The sequence below is a fragment of the Lineus longissimus genome, chromosome 2 (assembly GCF_910592395.1).
Source record: "Lineus longissimus chromosome 2, tnLinLong1.2, whole genome shotgun sequence".
In the NCBI taxonomy this organism is placed as follows: Eukaryota; Metazoa; Nemertea; class Pilidiophora; order Heteronemertea; family Lineidae; genus Lineus; species Lineus longissimus.
Window position 1 is genome coordinate 7,605,221 of NC_088309.1, and position 22,406 is coordinate 7,627,626.

Sequence of the window (22,406 nt, forward strand, 5' to 3'; positions counted from 1 at the left end):
CACATTTCTATTAACAGAATTTTCCGCCTTGGATGCTCAATTTACCTTAGTCCAGAGCCAGGATATCATTAGGAGTGCACCAAGCAAGTTGAAAATGATCTAGGGACTCCACCACTAATAAACTATTCAGGTGAAACTAATGTCTTTCCCTTGTTTTGGGTGATAAACGATTGCACACAAGATTGTTTATTGTTGAGGAGCAAGACTGGAAATGGGTATCCTAGATTTTCGATAAATTGCACGGACCTCATCTACGCTGGAAATCCGCTTGATTTCCGAATGAGTTTTATTACAAAACTGCCGACTGTCTTTTACCTTTCACACAACGTACAGTACAGGGTAGTTGGGAAAACCTGGACGCAGATTTTGGATGCTGGATGCTAAGTTTTGCATCATTGGGTTGCATCACCTGCATTCAATAAATCCCGCCTCCAGTAATATCAAGAATTCATAAAGACTAGTCTTAATGAAATCTTGGTAATACGAACCGCAGTAGGCCTTATCGAATTGACGAAACGGACTAGACTGGAACGGTTTGAGACTTTATATGCGATAAAAAACAACAGAATACAGGCCGGAATCAATTACCAGCTTGGCCACGGGAATGTTCAACCTGGTGTTATGACTGTGGTAGGTCATGAGGCTGACCTTAGGGCATTTATCACAGAGTGGAGCTGAAGAAATCTCCATTTCTCATCGCAGTTGCCTGGAACGGGTCACTTTGATGAACGCGCGTTGGTCACGACACGTGTACAGGATTAAAAGAGTCCAACAGAATCGAACCAATAACCACAACAAAGCACTACACCACCACCAAGGATGTGTACAACATTGACAAGCTCATCAACAAATAGACGTGTGCAAATCTATTATCAGTAAGTCGCGTTCGGATAAGTACGGTCACATCATCAACCGCAACGCTATAAACCTTGGTTGATTCTGTGTGAGAGGAAGTGTGGTCACGTGATGATGTTACCAACAAATAAACTATTCATCTTGAACTGGAGGCGAGGTTCATGGAATCCAGGCAGTGCAATCTAATGATGCAAAACCAAGCGTCCAGCGTCTAAAATCTGCGTCCAGGTTTTACCAACTACCACAGTACAGGTTACATGAGTGTGCGTATGGTTCAATAACAATAGTTGTCGATTTACTAGTACTCTGGTAGGCAAGTAGCTAAATATGAACATCATACTTCCTAATATCTGTTACATATATATTTCATGATGACTGAAACAAAATTATCATGCCACTACTAATATGAGAAAAGGCATACATACTGATAAACAGCGGGTTTATGGAAATAAGCTAATTTCCACTCTATCAGGGTACGTGACAGTAAACACGGTCGATTACAAATACAAAGCGATATGCTAAGGCATGGTTTTATATCATAAAAAAACTTTTTATGTTCTTAAGAAGTTGTGCAGGGACCTGGTACGAGTAATATGGTATAGATGAAACCAGCTAAAAGTTTGGTCTAGTACACGGTGAAGGTATAGGCTCCAGCAAAATAGGCCCCACATCTATTATAAATTGTGCAACAAATCGATCAATGAATTGCCATGATTTTCATCTAATCAACTTAAGACCCCCACTAAAGTATTTGAGGATGTGTTGTTCTTTTTTCTTTCTCGGTTCAGCCGCCGTTTTCTCCTAACTTATAGTTGAACCCGATGGAATGGCCGTAGGGGACCGCCGTCACCAAAATACAGGATGTCATCATACTATTTGATCAATGTCGGGAAATGCTGTCATTCGACTCAAGGTGATATATCACACCCGGCCGTCGTGGGTAAATGGCAAGTTAAATGACTCCTAGAGTAAATAGAGACTCCACAAAGACTCTTCGATGCGCTTAATCAGTCTTTCGAATATCAAGGAAGAAAGTTGACAATCAATGTCAACCTTGGCAGCATCATACGGGTTTAGATGATTATACTGACAGGACTGGATACTATATATGTACACTGTTCTTGTCTACATGTACATGAACTAAAATGTACTGACGTACATGTACATTTTAATCTGAAATCGGTAGGGTTGCTTCAACTTTCATGATCACAGTGATCTAATAAATTTAAAAATCTCAACTATTGTCCTTCAAACCGCAAGTTGCGACACAACTAATGACTAAAATAAATCAAGACCACGTGTGTACGTGTAATTACTCATAGGCTGTTACTCAATATTGTACCGATTTTCGATAGCGACACTTTTTAACAGTACATGTACATTGCTTTTAGTTCGAATCTTATAAGACCAGACAGTTTTCTTATATCCACATTGTTATCATTTTCCGATAGCTTTACGCAGTAATGCATTCTTGTTTTGGCCAATACCACTGTTTCCCAGAAGTCAATTAAACTATCAAACCACCCCATACTGCAACATTAAACTAAACTCAATATCAATTGCTTTCTGACGAAGAACTAACATTCAGGTTAACGTGGAGACAAATCACTTCAACTGCAGTCATATTACATGGAAGCTGCCCTCAAAATTGAAGAATAAACCATTTATGGCGATTTCTAACCATTAGTTTTTGTCGATGATATACGATATTTACTTGCAATGTCGCTATTAGTCTCAATGAGCAGATGTTATTGCAGCCTGCCTGAAAAATGTTCGTCACGCAAACACGAAGGTCGAAACATTTTCAAACAAATAAGCTTATGCTGAAACATTGAATCGAACGACGGAAGTTCAACATGATCATTGGTTTAGGATAAATTTTACGACTCCGAGTAATCTTCGAAACAGAATTGCAATCATCTGGTGACATCTTCGGCCTCGCTGAACTAAAGAACAATTTTAAATTGATGAACCAATTATCAACAGCAACATCCTCTGTGATTCTAACCCGGACGTGTGCATCAGAGGGAAATCATAAAGTTGTATTCCAAGTCACACTCCCGACTGGAAATACGACTTAATTATTTCCTTTTGAATCAAAATATTCGGATATTCTTTTTGAAGAGGTTATTGATCAATGTGAAAGCAGTCGTCTACATACATGTAGTTAATTTGAAGGAGTCATGAGATGACCGCCATTCTGTATCAAAAGTGAGTCAGAGTCGAAAAGTTCATCTTTAGCCTCCCTAATATTCTGAACCAGACAGACATTTTATTTTACAGCGGCCCAAAACCTGGTGGGACAACGGTATGCGGAAGCAGTGACGGGCTAGAGATTACTGCGTTCCTGGTTGAATGATGATAAGGAGATATCATTCTCACTGGATTCCCCTGACAGCAGAGGGATTTTATTGGTATATAACTTAGATTTGGGCTTTCTCTTCGGCACGATTAGGTGAATAAAATCCTGTTTGTAGAATCTAGAAACATTGAGTGTCATCAGTGGTGAAAGCAGGGCGACGCTTAAACTGTCTTCATATACACAAGAATCGCGAGAACCATGAATAGCGCATTGGCTGACATTCAGAATCGATCAGTTTGTGCTGTAATGTCAATGTGGAGAGCAAATATTCTTCAAAACAAAGCAGCCGGAAGTTGAAGTAATTTTACTGCATCCTCGGGGAAATGCATGTGGTAAGCCCCGGAGAAAAGTTAGCACCGTCATGTGTTTTTTATTCACAATTCTCGAGTGTGGACATAGAGAACAATGCCGGCGGTAGCTTTCACCTTCACCGGGGCTATATAGTTGCTCTATTTTACCACACAGCTTTAGTGCAATCATGTACATCAAAAATATACTAAGAGAAGTCTATCGTTATTCTTAAGTACATATTTAGTATGATCAGTGCCATCTTGGGCAACATGCTATCGTTTATGACGGCACTCCCGTTTATCGATGTTCCCCTGGAAAATGTCTTACCCTAATCTTCGTTGACGGATAAAGCTGCATGGTTAAAGAGACCATCGACCCCGTCAAACCGGGGCAATATAATCCTTAGTTCAGCAGACACTTTGTTTCGAAGGACAGAATAATCTTTCATGCTCTCGCAGAGGTAAACCGGTTCAGTGCCATTTTCTGTTCGAATAGGACATTCTCTCAGTTGGCATTTCGATCAATCATTCTGGAGGACCGTACGAATAGCAAACCAAATAAAAGGCCAGATGTTTTAAGTGTGTTTAAATATCTCCAATGACGCTGATCGTTCTCGTGGTTATGGCCAGTAGCTGCTTTGGTATATTGGTCTTCTGTGACCAGGAACATGTTGATCGGGAATATGTATAATTTAATCATCAATCTCAGAGAAAATAAATCCCATCTAAGGTCTGAAGGGCCAATAATCCTTTTTTGCTGTATATAGGCTACTTAAAGTGACAAAAATCATATTAGTATGACGACTTCGTCTGCTCTTGATGCGAAACATTGCCATACATATCATCTCCTGAGCGAGAAGAAGTCGGAAAGACTTTCACAGTAGGCAATAGGGCCGTTGTTCACCAATCATATTACAAAAAACTCGCGCCACGTGTGAGCTGTGCCGCAATAGGAGGCACTATACAGTTTATTCCGTTTTAGAATAGTCAGTAACCTAATGGAAGAAACGCACAAGGAGGAAGAAGAAGGAGATGAAGAATGAGAAGGAGAAAAAGAAGAATGAGAATGAGACGAAGACATCAAGGCGAACGAAGGAGGAGGAAGAAGGAAAGAAGAAGAAGATGACGTGGGCAAAGAAGAAGAACGGCAAAAGAGAAGGAGAAGGAGACGGAAAAGGCATACGACAACGAGGAGGAGGAGGCGAAGGAGAAGGAGAGAGGGAAGAAGGAGGAGAGGTAAAAGGAGAGTCTTATGATATCTACAAGCTGTTGTCTTTGTTCAAAATTTAAAAAAATGTTATGCCATTCAAGAACCCCTAGTAGAAAATACAGCATGAGGTTGTCCCAGACTAATTGCGACAAATTAAAAAAAACAGAACTTTACCGTTGTCTAGCTACGGTTTCCTTTATATATCTTCTTCTTAGATTTTCATTGCATATTAATGTAATAAAAAAATGTTACACTCTGCGGTAGAGAATATTGCGTTGTTCCTAATGGTGCATCATACAGGCATACCTGCATCAAACGATTAAAAAATAGTGTTTCCCATTTGCGCTGTGACATTTTTCTTTTGTGGATAATATATCGCTCTACCAGAGGCCATGTTTTATATTGCTTCGTAATAACTTCCACCATCGTGCTTGCAAGAAGGAACTCCAATGCAACCAGCTGGAAAATTCTCGTCCTGAGCCCAAGAATTGATTGTGTAACAAGCGTAAGAAACAATGGGACCAAGCTGATTCCGAGGATGTATTCCTTGTTTGATACATAAAGCTTGGTTCCTCTTCTTCTTTTTCTTTAAATAGATGGCATTCGCCTCACACGAGTACATTCGCCTCAGTGAATGAAATAAGTGCGCGCGCTTGGGAACCTGAAATGTTTAGATTCTTGGTTTGATTGCAACTATCAATAGCGAGATTATCAAAAAAGGAGGAATGTTCTAATTGGCTCCTATTATTGAAATATTGACTAAATTTTCCATTATATTCTCCCAAATAGTCGGAACTTGGTATTTTGCTCTTTTAAATCGATGGCATAAAACAAAACATATTGACTACGGCTACACCGCCAACACTATGTAAAGTCTTTGTACAACAAAAAAAGGGACTTACGTTAAAAAATGCTTCATTCGAGAAAATTATCCGATAGCAAGACTTTTAAATGAAGGAAAGATTTAACCTCTCAAAATTCTATCGGCATTCAGTAATGCTTTTGAACACGACATCGCAACCAGCATGCAGAAAAGACGCTCATTTGAAGCATTAAATTTTTATAAAACCCTCCGCTGATCCCATTAGAAAGTGCTCACTCTTGCACTGCATAACGATAGTTATCGAAGTCATCCGTCAACTTCTTGAATGTGTTAGATGTCGTGTACATTCGATGTTCATTTTCCGGCTTGCTTTATCCTTTCGTTCAGACGGGTGACTACATACGCCAAATGAATTCTCATCAATGTTGTTTGTATTTCGCTTGAATTATCTGAAAAGGGTAAGTTAACTATTAAATTCTCACCATGTCTAGCCACGATACGCCATTGCTAGTTTTTGTTGTTGAATTAACCGTTCATCAGTAAACTGGCAGTTGTACTTCATTCCCCAATCAACCAATTCAATCAATGTACTGACAGTTTCTTCATTCTCCAGTAAAACCATATAAATTCATTGATGATAAAAACCATCGAAACCATTCCAAACCCAATTCCACACTGTAGTGTGTTCAAATTTGGGACATTAATTCTGCAGTGAGAATTCAATGCCATCAACATGATAAATGTGAAGGCTCATTTATCTTACTTCCATCTTGTGGTGGATGTCAGAAACTCAAGAAATATTGATCCCGGACCTGACGCTTTACCCGCGCTCACTATAACACTTTTTACCGAAACGACTGTTCCAGCTTGTTTGGGGAATATTGTAAAGAGATAAGTTTCTTTCATCACCGATTTTGGTGATCGGTTAGATATGCAGCAGATTTATTGACACTGGTTTCCTGTTGCAAGTTGCCTTTTCTCCACATTATTTTCCAACCATCTCAAATCTTATTCAGTGAAATCAAACAAAATGATAAATTCGGAAGACGAAAATGTGATTTCCATCTTGTGGTAGCTGTGAGAACCACAGACATTGTATATTAGGTAAGAGTTTTTGTAAAAACTTTCTGGAAACTCTCCTCGTGCTGCTCTGAACCGCCCAACCAACCGCCCACCGCTGATCCAATCAGTCAATAAGCCATCGATTGATCGATTCATACTTCATCGCGATACAAGTACACGAGTCTCCAATGTTTTCAAGGGCTTTGTCAGCGCCAGGACCACAGTGGGTGACATAAATGTATCTCTAGTTACAAAGTATCAACGCGATCTTAAAGATGGATTTTACAGGCACCTTCCTTTTGGTTTTAAACTTTTTGTTGTTGTTCCTCTCAAATACAGGTAAGTCGATTTCTTAATACCTTTGAAGAAGGAAACTTGATTCACCGTTTAAACCTTGTTAAAACCTCAAAGTTGGGTCTGGAAATTTTGGATAGCGGTCTGATGTCTAGTTTTCTTTGATACCAGGTTTTGCGTACTAGTAAGGTATTTCCTGTTGCTTGTGTGTTCACTTCGCCAAAGAAGTATTTGTTGGGGTAAAGTTTTAGCTCCCCTAATAACGAAGCTGTTACAGATAAAAAGTTCGCAGTTGCATATCCAATTAGAGATAACAGTATGTTAAGATATTTAGTGTACTGCCAACTCGATTGTACTCTCCGTGATTTACTTGGAAAAATGCCTAAAACGAATCGTACCTTCAAAGAAACTTTAATTCATGGTGGAAAAAGCGCTTTTCGTTTCATCTCAGATTTTGGTTGGATATTTTCTGTCTAGTCTCTGTACCGGCTGGCATACCGCGCCTTGTTTTGATCTTCACCCGGTCTTCCTATACACTATACAAAGTAGTACAAAATATTGTCAATTTGTTTAATATTTTCTTAACCGCAAAATAAAAATATATATACCTTTATGTTGCGGTAAATATTGTCTGATATGTACAATATACATGTACATGTATATTCTTTTCGTAAACAATGTAGAACCTTTAAAAAAAAAAGAGATCTTAACCATTCGTTCAAATGTTTTTATTTTCTTGTAGAGTTATAGATGTGATCGCATACTATGAAATGATTATGATATATTTTTCTCGATCTCCCCAATATTTTGCTATGAAGGTTTTGTAAATCGTATTGCCATGCGACTGCAAGTTACTCAATGATTATACAAGCAATTTTTATCTAAATCCGTAAAATGAGACTAGTAATACGTCGAAGAAGTTCATTTGAGAAATTGTATTTACAAGTAATTGGCCCGTTTACAAATTATTTCATAATTATATTTAAAAAATAAATAAAAACCATTATGATTCCTTCAGTAAGATTATATAATCAATCTTTGATTTGATGCTTTACTTGTAATAGACTGAGCAAATGGCTGATGTATACTGTTTCAGTATCAGTACAAGAAAATTATGATGCTTACTATAAAATATTTCAAATACATGGTAAAAGAACGAATGACTGATGAGTATTGCTTCAGGATGCACACATGAAAGAGGTCTACTTGTATTATTGGACAGGCGTAATCAAAGGAACGAATATTAAAGAGGCGACCCTAAAGCAGATCGTGGTGTAACCGAAATGTTAAAAAATAAAAAATTATTCTCATTGATTGAGGCGGTTTCATACCCTAAAGTGGGACATATTTCAGTATTTCTGATACATTTGATTGCCTAAAAATGGACATATTTCAGTACTTGTGATATTTTATTAATTTTATTTGGTTCCCTTAAATTTGCATAATCATGTTTATAATAATACTACCAGTTTTCAATAATTCTGACTTACACGGATTTGGTCATGCCAATCCAATTTTGGCGTATTTCAGTATTCTGATACAAGTCTAATTCTGGCTACAAAACATAAAATCATTTGAGTCTCCGTCTGTTGATTTTAAGGCAGAGGACACACTCGTCTTCTTCGTGATCACTGGCATTACTTTTTGAAACGGCTAGTTAAAACAGCAGTTTAAGTCTAACCATTATTGAATTTATCCTAAATACTCACCTCATTTAAGATGGCGGGACTTAATTTTGCAGTTCGGCGCATGATTACATTTAATACCTCATGTATACATTTTGTATAATTTTTGTTCTAAAAAATCACACCGCACAGTTTGGGGTCACGTGGGGCAAAATCATTTTCAATATCTTATGGCATTACTTGTATTTTATGGCAAATCAATATTTTTTCCCGTGAAAAGGTCAAAATCAAATATTTCATCAACCATTGTTTTGTAAAGAAGCATTTTTTGGCAGAAGATACTTTTAACATTATTGGGTTTTTTTCGAGACAAAAAGTGAATTCTCAATTTTTCACCAGATCAAAGAATATAGAATTTCCAACCTGGTCCATTCAAAATTAACTTCTAAAAGGATGAAGTGTGATAGAATAAATATCTTAGGTACATGTAAAGCCATGAAATGTCAGCTAAAATATTGATTATTTCCCTCAAAAAACTTCGCAATAAAAAATGTTTTTACATGACATATGATTTTCAATAGCTCATAGTTTGACGTAAATATTTACGTACCAGTAACATTGATTTCCTCAAGAATAATTTTAGTACAAATTTGATCATTTTGGATCTGTAGTACATTCTAGAAGTTGAGCATTGAATTCGTAATAAGATCACAAGCCTTTTGTTCAAAATGAAAGGAACACCATCGGAGAAATTTCCGAACAATTTCATATATTTACCATCAAACAAAAGTTCACGTACAGAATACACCAAATAGATGCTACATTAATTAAAAATTCTAGAGTCAACCGCAGAAAAGTATGCATTTAAAAAAATCCGTAACTGAGAAATACAAGAATAAAATATGAGCTGCCTTAACCAGCATCAGCCACAACAAACGTTTGACGCGTTGACTTAAAATAAGACTAGTATGCTGTACATACGTGTACTCCAAAATAATGTGTGAATAGGTCTCAGACACCAGTTGAGATATATTTTTCTACTTTTTGTCTGATGTTGACAAATCTTTGAATACTTCATGCTTCTGTCACTTGTAACATCGCCAGATGAATCATGGTTTGGTAATAACGCCCTATTCCATTAGTTTAAAACTTGAAAATTTAACTTTAGTTTGAAGGTTTCTAGTTTTTGCAACAATGCTGTTTAAGTCAAACAATGGGAAAGGCGTTCACGTGGAAGTTTCGGGGGTTTTGCGAAAATTTATGATATTATCTATGATATGTACCCGTATTAGTTGTGAGCTAACTTATTGATTCGATACTTTGTAACAATATTTATATACATGCATACTAATCAGGAGATGATGAAACCTGACCTTCCGTTTCATCATCTCCTTATTAATGCCTTTGATGTCTTTTATGTACCAGTACGTCTTTTGTTATATATTTTGTTAGGTTTTTTTTCGTTGTTTTATCTTGTATTATTTCACAACATGTACAATGTGTCAACATGTACAATGTGTCAACATGTACAATGCGATCTGCAACAGCCTCATGGGCACTAACAAGATAAACAAATTGAATTGATTAAATGAATAAGCACAAAAAAATACGATTCATGGATTGCAATGACATATGCCTATCACAACTTGCTCACTTATACACGTGACCTTTTATCGCTTCAGTGTTAGCCAAGGGAATAAGAAAACAAGCAGGAGTAAGCGTGCAATGTGAGCCCAAACTTGGGAAGTTAGCCATAAAAATGAAGTCCGGCGTTGTCCCCACTAATAGCGACGACTTCAAAATCAGGCCACTTGCCACTTATCAAATATCCAATCGACTGACGTGCTTAAAGAACTGCCTCATCCACAAGTCGCGTATTTGCCGATCTATCGTGCAGATGAAGGCAAGGAAAGGCATGGCTTGCGTCCTCTATAGCGAATCATACATCGAGCACCCGGAGAGGTTCATGGAACAGAAGGGCACGATCTTCACGGAACTTACCTGTGGTTATGGAAGTGAGTGTATAGCCCCTGCACTGAGGCTGCCTTGTATCTGTTGACGTTCGCGTGTGGCGTCCGTGTTCGCTTGTGACCTGGTGAGGCGCCAGACACAAAATGAACCTTGTTTGGCTTGTTAGACGTCCCCATTTACCTGGAAATTATGCTATGGCGACAACGCCACAATTTCACAAAGAAACAGCCCTATACACGCATCTACATGTATGTGGTTACGCAGCCTTACGCCTTACTCTCTCTGCCCTACTATTTAGGGAAAGGCACCTAAATATAACATAACGAGATCAAGATAAAGTCATCCGAATCTCCCGATTATTTTGATAGGCTTTTTTCTGAAAATTTTGGAGATACAATGGGAACAAAACTCTTATTTCTTCACGTTCTCGACAAATCAAATGGCATTATTCGGCATAATCGTGATTTCTCAATGCAGTTAATACCGGTACTGCATTTTGCCTTATCGTATAGGGCAGCAGGCCGAATACGCCAATCTACAGGCACAGGACCGTGAATGCATAGTTCGTATACTGAAAGTCAAAACAACTCTTGCAAATCTGCACAAATTCTCAATCATAAAGTTTTGTGTGACGAACGTACATGTAACATACTTAAGTAGTACATTTCTTGAAAGTTCTTAGCTCCAAATGAAAAAATCCAATAACAATCACGCATAAATAGGCCAGAAGTGATCCGAAAAAATGTGTATTAATGAAAGGCATTGCCTGTTATACAACAATTCACATTTTTCAAAAGGACCGACCCCGTTTAAAGAAATCCATCCCTTTTCAGGTATGCTTGTTGCGGGTCCACTGACGGTTTCAGGCAATGAGCGCCACGGTAGTTTCGGCAAATACACCGTAAACGTCCACAGGAAGCCGATTCTGGGCGCTCTAAAGAAAGTACTGAATATATCACGAGAGGAATGGAATAAAGCTGCTAATGATTTCGATCCGAGTGAGGCGGTGTGCGTAATAGAAGCCGTCCCGCTCATAACTAACGGCAATGCCCTGCAGTTCAAAAGACCGGACAAGGGACAAATCGTTTGTAAAATATTTGGCAATTTGGAGAATGCCTAGCAGGTTATTCAGTAATGCAGGTCTATGCGGCAATAGTACAATAATACAGGTTTATGCGGTAATAAGTGTATACTGTGCACAGTAAATCGCTAAATTTTCGCGGCATTTTAATTTCATGGATTTTGCGAATAACCTATAAAATCGCGACAATCCAGTAATACGCCTAGGCATACCGATTCAGAATGTCGAAACTGTGATTGTAAAAAAATAAAAAATTAGTTTTGTATATATGAGAGTTGTCTTTTTTCATCCGCGTTATGAATCTTTAAATGTACACAGGGTACCTGTATAAACCCCAAAGGTGTTTGGAATTTTGAACACCCTCAAAGGCCTCGGTGTATGTGTATTGTGCGTAATAGAAACCACGTTCTTGGGTAACGTGAGAACAGGATAGGGCCAATGTGGTGTTCTCGAAGTTGCCGGTTGCGAACGTGCGAGTCGAGTGCGTGACGCAACACGAGAGCATGTCTGTATACACTTTGCAGCCCTCGATCCGCTACGCTACTTGTGGGGCGGGCTAGCGCCGGTCTATATATTAAATACATACCTCAGCCCGACTAACAATGAAAGTGCAAGTCTAGACAGTCAGCTTCCACACCGAATTCTTTCTAATCAAACAGATTAAAAGCTCGAATGCAAAGAATTCGTCATCGTCAATCGTAGTCCGTGTGTGATGCAGAACCTTGATCACTCACCTCACCTCACCTCACTTCACCAAAACGCGGTCGCGAATGGCCAAGAATCGATGCGGGAGCAAGGTGTTTGTGAACAAGATGTGAAGATGAAGAGTACGAAAATAATCACCAGGTATGCACTCTCTCTTCGGCAATCTGACTTCGGTGTTTCGAATCCGTGTTCATTCTTCCTACCGGTGCATGTAGCAGTAGATATCAAATTCAGCGAAGTCGTTGTTCGTTGGTTTGTTTTGAGATGGCGCGATCGAGAACACCATACTGGCATATATTTTCCGTATTCAAAGCTGTTAATGATTGTGAGATATAACCAAATGTCGCTGAAATAGCATCCTGAGATCAAGCTTTTTTACTCCTACGTCATAACACAATATCGACAGGCGGAATATATTGAAAAGCACTGGTTATGCCAGGATGCTGAAATGATTGTTGTCGGACATGGTGTTCGTTCCCAGTATACGGCAGTACATTCTCAAGTCTGTTACTATCTTCTAAGCATAAACGATGCTGACGGTCTTTTTCACTATAGGAACCCTATAAATATATCAAACGAATCACCAATAAAGCGTCTTCTTCTTGGCGATGTTTTAATATTGATGTCAAAAGAAATTTGACATGCAAAAGGCAGTTTTTTTTGGTACAGATGTCTTGGGAAAGACATAGACATTGGGACTAATAATGCTATTCTTTATATGATAGTACATGTATGATGTCACAGCGATATCTAATTACAGAAGATAATTATTTCTATGTAGACAAATGGGAAAACTATCATTGTCACATTTATATGATATCTGCGTTAGACACAAACGCCAGCGTTAACTAGACTATGCGTTATCTCCTTCAGGAAATTTTATTCAGAATAGTTACGTTAGGACTTGACATTTTGTATAACGCCAACATTACTGCTAATAAACACTGATTGAGCAACACGGTCATCTACAGCGACGTCATAACATGCACCATTTGCTGTTTCGAACGTTCTATATTATTCCAATTTTTAAAAACTGCAATCGTTGACAAACTATTAAAGCACGTTAGCCTTTATAACAGGAACCATCGATCCCCTTGCATAGGCCCTGGATGCATTGAAAAGAACATTGCAGTACTCTGCATATTCTGTATTCACACTTCTATTGAGAAATCAATGAAATTGCACTTTCAATGCAAATTGAACTCCTCTCACGGAAATGTATCATCATTCAATATTGAGCGACAGCTATCGACTGACATGTAAGGCTTTGTATATGACAAACTCATGGATGATTTTATGATCAGCAACATTTCTACATTTATAAAACGGGAGCATTTCAAGTTGACCGGTCATGGTTTATTTGTACAATCATTACGTACATGGGGTTTATTGATATTTAGTATTCAGCCATCTGTTCAAATGGCCGTATGCATTTATAGATTAATATAACAAATGAGAAATTACTCTCAACAACGACCTTCTGATCCAAAGGTAAACGCTCTCCAAGTGGAATGTTTTTATCATGCGGCCAGATTTAGGAAACGACGTGCCTCCTGTTAAACGATACGTTGCCCCCTGTCTCAAATGGATGGTGTAATGGGTTTATAAGTTCCTTTGCTCTGCCTTTGAGGGCAGCCAATAAGTCTGGAAACGGTAATACTCAAACAGATGCTATGCCTGTAAAAAAGAACAATATATAGGCTATGTCTGAATACTGAGTTAAATGGTAGGACCATACTGTCATTTTGAAGCGGAATTGGTGACGTATGATGATAGAAACACAAAGCGACATATTTTAACGGCGAATTGGGTAACTCATGCACCACTTTCATGCTAAAACTTGCTGAAGGTCGTGCAAGGACACCTGGCGACATTAAAACCAATCCATATGGTTAGATAGCTTATTCATATAATTGCAGCGTGCCTGCCTGTGTTGATTTATTTCCACCACACCCACGCTTGCAGTTATTGCATTAAATCATTCATCATAGACAGTGAGAACACCTTGAAATCCTTTCATGGTGTAGACGAAGAATTGCAACTGCTAATGATATATCCATGGAGGTATTTGGTTGTCAACAGCTGTGGGTAAATACAAGATATTTAGTTGACACAGCTTCCAAGGGGCGGCGGAGGACTGAGAGGATTATCGCCGATCATCAGGTGTTGCAGCGAATCTCGTCAGCGCGTAATATAAGTTTAACTAATCAGTTACGGTTGAAGCCACAAGAACGAGCGAGCTGTTGAATGTGGAATTGTATCCGATTTTCTGCGGAATATTTAATATCGATATTGTTTTATCACCTCGAGAACCAGTATACAGATGCTACGCTATAGGTCAATACGATAGCGCTAGCCGGCCAATGTAGCGGCAGGCCACGGCGCGCATGAAACCATACTCGATGGATTCAAATCAAGGTTTCCTGTAAGGTGTCCTCCCGCTGCCTCTTCGGATATATCATTTTAAGAAACTAGCACGGAAATCTCGTATTTTGTCGAGCCAAACGAAAAAATTACATTGTCTTAAGTTCAGAAATAAAGGAATAATTTCAGATGCTGGGATGACACGCTCACTGTCCGAGGATATCTGAGGATAGCACCGTATTTACTTTTGATGCAACTGGCAAGCAGTACTTGCCGTTTGCTCATTATAAGATAGTTATTTCCCGGGCCAGGTAGAGGCCATACCTTCTGGATCTATGGCGTCCGGATCTATACGTTGTGTTGCTTAGGATATCATTCGTGTTGATTTTTGTGCCTAGGAAATTTGGATGCATGTCTACAGAGAATGGATTACAGGCGATCAGCCCGCTACGGAGACTGTCTATCTTATCACTGCGGTCGCGCAACTCTGTCCACGTTTCCCAAGATGAGATCCTGCTCTTAGATGACTGTAGACGGGTAGGTATTTGACTGATTTTACAGAAGTCCTAGCTACTGGTATTTGTTGTATTGCAGTTCTTTAAATCCTGAGGACCCGGCGCTTTACCTCGGCCGCTGATCTATCTACGAAGATGCCAGATGTCTCTTGAGCCCCTCGTTTGGACGGAGTGCAGACTGTTTTAATTTATACGATGGTCACAGTGAAAGGCGTCGGTTTGGGCATGAACATTTTCGCAAACATAAAAAAGAGAGAAGTTTTTTCATAAACTGCATGAAAGAAAATACGCAAAAATACATATACATGTAGCTGTAATGCTTGCAGGAAGTATTGAACCATATGATATATGGTTGTGAAAGATACTTGAATGTATATGACCGGCATTGCATTACGTTCAGGTCACTTGTCACTCGTCACTAGCATCAAGTATACCACAATCTGTCCGAAAATATAGGGCCGGACACTTTTTCCAGGGGGACGTTTTCTACTTCCACACCGGCATAAGGTTATTGACATCAAGTGTATTTGGTGAACTTAAAACTTCGATTAATGAAGTAACAGCTGCGAAACTACTTGCCGTCATTTCCGAGAAATTTCACCTTACATGTACATTGTACTAGAATGCATTGACGCAGCAGTGCTTATAAGCAGGAACGAGAAATACTTAGCTGTTACCAAAAAGGAGCTTCCAACAAGCAATGATGCCTAAATCCATTGTTAAATCTTTGGAAGTTTAAGGAGGAAACTCGTTTTTTTCGAAGTCACTTGATTTGTATTCTATACATGTAGCTCTATTTCTAGCCTTATCTTGGTCTCGATTCCTGGTTTCACCCTTTGGACCTTGCCCTTTGGACAAATAACCAATCCAGATGATGGCATGAATCGCCGCCTGGGTTTCAGAGGCTCAAAGTTGTCATTAACATGTAAGGGCGTAACTCGTTCGGCATGTTAGAACTAAGTACTGTCACGCTAACCTTATCGCACTAATAATTTCAAACATAATATGGCAAAACTGGACATGTGATCAATCACACCTGAATTGATGAAAATGCAAAATCGCCTAAATTTGTTTTTGCCCAATTTCGATTACTTTACATTGACCCTGGGGAATATTCATGATAAAAGATTGACACATTGGGTGGAATATATCTAGCTTGAAGGCGACAACTAATTCTATACTGTCCCTGGCTAATTCGTGTTACGGCGGAGCTAATTTGATCACACGTAACTAGGTTTACCGCGGAGTTTACCTGCCACGTGGCTATACCACAAGATGTGGTTACAGGCTGTCTGCGCCAAGGACAGGAATGGTCTGCAAATATTCATATAGAAGAGATGTACATAGTCGACATGAATAAGAAATCAGAAGTATAAGGAAGAGTCTTCACACAGAGTATTCAAAAATCATAGTTCCCGTCGCAAAGCTTGCTTACATAAAACCAACACGCCAGCCATGACCCCTTTCACGTCCACTTTACGAAAATCAATTCGCAAGGGGATGAGATGGCAGTACCATCCAACTGAAACAATATTTCACTAAAAGGATTGGAAAATTGAGATGACCTTTCTTCTTTTCGTTTTTTATCCCAGAGCCAATATCGATGGATGGAAGGTCACAACAATCAATGTATGATCACAAAATGGACTTGTCTGTATTGTATGCATCCATGTTATCAAGCAGCATTCATACATGCAGCTTTGAGACAAATCTCCGAGCAAGAGTTTTCACAACAGCAGATTTGAGACATCTCAGAGTAACCTCCTTCACATCGGCAGATTTAAGGTAATTCTCAGAGCAACTGCCTTCTAAGCATGGCAGATTTGAAGCAATTCTCAAATAACTGAATTCACAGCTACAGCAGCAAATTTGAGGCAATTCTCAGAGCAAATGGCTTCAAGCAGCAGATTCGAGGCAATTCTCGTGCAGGGTAACTGCCTTTAAGCAGCAGATTGAGGTACTTCTCAGAGTACCTTCCTTTATTAAGAGCAACAGACTTGAGGCATCTTCGAGTAAACAGCCTTCACACCTGCAGCAGATTTGAGGCAATTTCTCAGAGGGACTGATCTAAGGTAACTGTGTTCACACCAGCAGTATGGGGGAAACACAAACAGCAAACCAAGCACTTCAGCAGTTCTAAGGAAAGTTTCAATCAAATACTGACCATCACCAACCACATTTTGATCATGCTTATTATTATTTCCATGGCAGCAGAAAATGGCCAAGGACACACATTAATAGCATCTTCATTGTGGCGTGACTGAGATGGTTATGGGATATAAGTGCAGAAGACACTAAGCTCTTGTCACGCACAAAATATACGCACGGTACGTATCGGGAATTCGTGCCAATAATATGGACGAATGATTAATAGAAGACGAAACGAGCAAAAATAGACTGATATGGACATTTTGTTGGCCGGAAGATTAATGTATTCTCACTGAATATATCAAATCCGGTATTGAGGAATATGCAACCATTATTCACAAGAATACCGGGTATTTTATTTCAGTTCAAGACGTTTTATCGTCAGTTCGGATATTCATACAGTAAGGGTGCATTTGCAGAATTAAGTTGGTTTAATCTCGGAGTTTTTCGTCTGTGCTCTCAAGTCCGTTAACGAACCTCTTCATAATTGAAATTCTACTTAAATGTCTTTAATGTTACCAGAAGCAGTATAAAAAATGAATAAGCACTATAAATCAGCGATTATTTGACGAATTCTGATACCGTTCAAGGGTACATTTTATTCATTTTGTTTTCAAATGACAGTATCTCCTTGCTGATTGGTCGGTGGTTCCACACCGAGTGATTAAATGTAATTAGTATCGAGAAATAACTGCGCTAATCCATTGACGATAAGCTGCGACCCGTGTAAAGACACTGGAAGCCCCGTTGCGAATGCAGGACGTGTCACCCCATGATACCACGCCGACTTGGTAGAATGTTCCAGACTTGCGACATACCAGTGGGCCACCGGAATCGCCCTGCAATCAATGATACACCAAAGTTAGCTAATGAGGCACAAAAGAGCAATATTGTCACAAGAGTAGTAGCTTCTACAAGAACCTTGATTGAAATGTATAGAAAGAAGATAAAAAAATAAAACGAAAGTCGCCACTAGAGCGTATTATCATCTCCATGCTGTAGTTTATTCTGTCTCAGTCCAGTAGAAAAGTTATCATTATTTTGTTACGGTTAGGAACATGGTATTTTACTAACCGTTTTTCTTTCCCTTAAACAAATCTGAAAAGCGTTCATATCAATAGAAAATGGCGTCCTGTCTTATTGTGATATGTCAACAACAGTCATTTGATATCAAACAATTAGTCCTTGGGGAACAACAAACTTGCTTGACGTTCTAAATGGATGAAATACATGCTTCAGTATATATAATAATACATGTATATTGCAAGCTTTATCCAGGAAACACACTCGGCTCTCCAACACCTGTACATTCTGGGCCTACGTGATGAAATATCTGAATCTGGTCTCTCCTTGGTCTGTCAACTTACCATGCAAGCCCCTGTGTAACCACTCCCCCAGCATGTCATTCCTTGCCGGACAGCACCGCCCCAGTAATTACGGTTGCATGCTGCGTTGCTGACCATTGGAGACTGAAGTTGCTGCAGGAATCTTTGATCCCCTGTGCCTGTAATGAAACATTCATAGCGTTTTGGAAAAAAAATCAATCGGCACTTTTGATAAAGGGAGAATATAGACAACTGCTATTTTTAGGTTGACACATGTATATTTCTTTTCAGTAGTGTGCATGCTGAGGCAATTTCAGGCCTGGGGGGCAGCAAATGATTTTGAGTTTGAAGAAAAGGTGCGAAGTCTCTGTCTGTGTAAACCTGCATTTCTTCCAAATCCACCTCCCGATGTCAACCTATCACAACTGGAAGAAGCTTCATATCATTGCGTACGAATCTCGTACTACAAGTATATGAAAAGAGGTTCGCGAAAAAGATTCGGACACGCACACTACCATAATGCGTCAGAGTGACATGACATTTCCTACCTTGGGTTTGCCCCCATCCGCTAACCCAACAGTCACTATGTCCCTCAAATTCGTTATACCCGGAGGCGAGGCAGACTGGCTTCACGTAGTCATTGAAGTTTATGGGTGTCTGCAGCTTCAATAGGGCGATATCGTGATCGTCTGTTGCTTGACCAGCCCATCTCTCGTGCTGTAAGAACGAGCCCTTTTTGTCACTATTTCTGCTCCGAATAGGACATTTGTTGGAATCATTGTTGCTATAATTATGACATGCGTTGGAAGTAGCCTAACATTTTTGCTGAGAATATGACATTTGTTGGAAGCAAGCGAGCAATTTTGCGGAGAATATGACATTTGTTGGAAGCAAGCGAGCAATTTTGCCGAGAATACGACATTTGTTCCTATGAATATGACATTAAATGTCATATTCATATTCCAAATTTTGGACAGTTGTTGGAAGCAAGCTGGCAATGTTGACATGAGCATTACATCTGTTGGGAAACAGACAACCATTTGTGCTGAGAATATGACATTGGTTGAAAGAAGGCGATCATTTCAGCTGAGAATATGACATTTTTTGGGAGAAAAACCTTTTTTTCCACACATGTACGTACAAGTTGAGATATCAAGAATGGGTTCACATATCGAATTTCACTTAATCTTTAGTTACACACATTTTGTTGAAAATCTACTCTCCTGAATTTCTAGTGATGATTTTTGATAATATTTTTATAATTGCACATTGTTTTGAATACAAGTTACTGTGGAACCCCTGTGCCAAGTTAATGACTCCTGCATGCAGCTATCATCTGAGATGTTTTTAGTTGTTAAGTCCGCCTATACTCACGATCACGAGGCGCTCCACCAAGTGGCCCGCTTCAGTCCCTTCACGCATGTGCTGACTGTGCTCTCCTACAACTACCTTAAACTGGTCTGTGCGCCTGGTTCTTTAAAAAGATGGGCATATTTCGATTAATTTATATACATTGAGTTGAATTTGTCAGCGCAACCCTTAACTCGGCCACCAACCTTAGCATAACTATAGCATGGGGGTTGCTTTACTTTTAAACGTCAGTTTTGTCATATTGACCCTATTTTGTCGCTGCTAAAAAGACAAACCTAGTGGTCACTAAATTACGTTACTTCCAGATGGTTCTCGTAAAATATGTCACTGTAAGTATTGCTTTGGGAGAGTCGGATTGGCAATGACCGTGACACGATATGAACAGCCGCAGATAAACTATACGCAACGAGTCTTAATTCGATCGAATGAACAGAATGAAGATAGTTACACTTTTAGAAATTAAAGTTTTGTGCTTCTGAAAAACCATTAAAGGTTTTTCGCCCAACACCAAATTGCACCCCGTACAGGTATTTTGGTAGAACGAAAAACCAAAATGGTTTTTTAGCTCTTAATAAAAAACTATTGGTTTTTCAATCAGCTGAAACCCCTCTTCGCGTGCATATTTGTGTTGGCCGAAAAATCATTAAAGGTCTCTTTAAGAGCTCAAAAACCTTTACTTCTCAGCGAGGATGTACATAACTTACTTGAAGCAGTGGGCAGCAGACAAGATCCAACGGTTGTTGATGATGGATCCCCCGCAAATGTGTCCTTGGCCATACTGGTGAAGGGAAATCTGCCATGGCCATGAGCCATGCTGAGCTACTCTGCCGCCAACTACACGGAATTGTCCCGCTGGCCTGATTGGCCTGCCACATTCTAAAAACAAGAGCATATATAGTACGGGAAAGATGTTTCCGACCAGTCAAATACACCTTAAGCAAGTCACTTTGCCCTGATATTGACGAAGCTTTCAAAACCAATTCATCCGCACCTGTTGTTACACTCTTAGAAAAAAAGGTTTATCAGCTTTCGAAGTACCTTTAATGGTTTTTCGGCAAACCCAAATATGCACGCCGTAGAGGTTTTTCAGCGAAGTAAAAAACCCTTAACGATTTTTCACCCCGTTTAGGGTTTTTCATTGTTTTTTTTCCATTTCACCAAAAACCCTCTGCGGTATGCATGTACACCGTATTTGTGTTTGACGAAATACCTTTTTTCAGAAGATCAAATTCTACGAGTGTAGTACTTAGAAAGATCAGGGGCTAAAAACCGAAAAGAGTTACCAATGTCGACACGATAATGATAGTGTCATCATTTGACGTTTCTACTGTTTGGATATGATTCAAAGTGTCATTTGGTTTTACGGTTCGAAAAAATATCTTATATATTGAAGCCATATATTATTGCTTTCTTACTTTAATTAGAAAGTGATGAAATTTATCAATATATAATCTTATATACAATGTAATAAGAAGATTTATTTTGTTGGCATATTTCGCCGTTTAATGATGTGCTTTGTCTTTTTAATAGCTTCATTTGTTTTGGTTATTGTGACATCAGTAGGTTGAAAGAAAGGTTGAATTATCCATTACTGGTCGAAGGCACTGTCATAAAAAAAACAAGAATGTTTGTTGTTCATCATCTGGCGGCCCTATATCATTACAAATGTTGTTATTATTATCTGAAAAAATTGAAAATGGAGATTATGGTTTTCTTAAAGACATTAACTATTGCACATGTTAATTGAGGGAAAATACATTTCTTCTTACCCTGTGATTTCACCTGGGTGGAAACCGCCGCGAGTAGACAGGCAATAAGTATCGCACGCATGTTGGGACGTCTGGCTACTCGAGTTCCACGATTGCGAATGTCGTCCCTATCTCAGGATCGGGGTCCGGTTTATGAGAACACGAAATCATTCGGAAATAAATGAGATAGCGATAACTTACTTCTGTCACAGAGGTGTGTTTTTTGTGCTAATTTTCTTTTCCTTTTGTTGGTATACAGGAGTGGCTAAGTCTGTACCCCAGAAGAGCTGATAGTGGGTCACCTGTGGTTTTTGTACACCAGCATCTCTACAATAGATGCAGAGTGACCCACGACCAGCTTCTGTGGAACATACTTGAGTCCAAGAGACATGTTTGATAATTGGATACCGCTCTTGCTCAAGATGCCGAATATCAATCATCCCATTATCTCAGTATCTTGGCATAGATCAATACTACAATCATTATCAATTGCCATTTGTTTTAAAAGTAATTTGTTTACGTAACCTAAAATGATATGTTCATGTTGCATGTCTGCACCTTCCCAGTGTCCTACTTCTGACCATGAAATGAGACGCGGGTTGATTGTGTCCTTGGAATAATACACTTCACCTGACTTGCTTCTTTCTCTGTGGGAAA

General features: G+C 39.1%; 2 protein-coding genes across 4 annotated transcripts in view; one reads left to right on the top strand and one right to left on the bottom strand.

Annotated features, from left to right (window-relative positions):
• Positions 1 to 14,483: 14,483 nt before the first annotated feature.
• Positions 14,484 to 22,406, top strand: part of LOC135482482 (uncharacterized) — a 58,363-nt gene continuing 50,440 nt past the window's right edge. For all 3 annotated transcript variants that reach the window (XM_064762543.1, XM_064762544.1, XM_064762545.1), the window contains exon 1: positions 14,484 to 15,179. In XM_064762543.1, the coding sequence (XP_064618613.1) occupies positions 15,054 to 15,179 (126 nt within the window). In that variant the 5' untranslated portion in view covers positions 14,484 to 15,053. The remainder of the gene's footprint in view (positions 15,180 to 22,406) is intronic.
• LOC135483610 (elastase-1-like) lies at positions 17,860 to 21,887 on the bottom strand. Its single transcript, XM_064764588.1, has 6 exons — positions 21,771 to 21,887; positions 20,706 to 20,877; positions 20,005 to 20,104; positions 19,179 to 19,347; positions 18,673 to 18,809; positions 17,860 to 18,144 (listed from the first exon to the last, which is right to left on the bottom strand). Exons 1-6 carry the CDS (start codon positions 21,829 to 21,831, stop codon positions 17,980 to 17,982), a joined length of 804 nt encoding a protein of 267 aa, XP_064620658.1. The 5' UTR covers positions 21,832 to 21,887; the 3' UTR covers positions 17,860 to 17,979.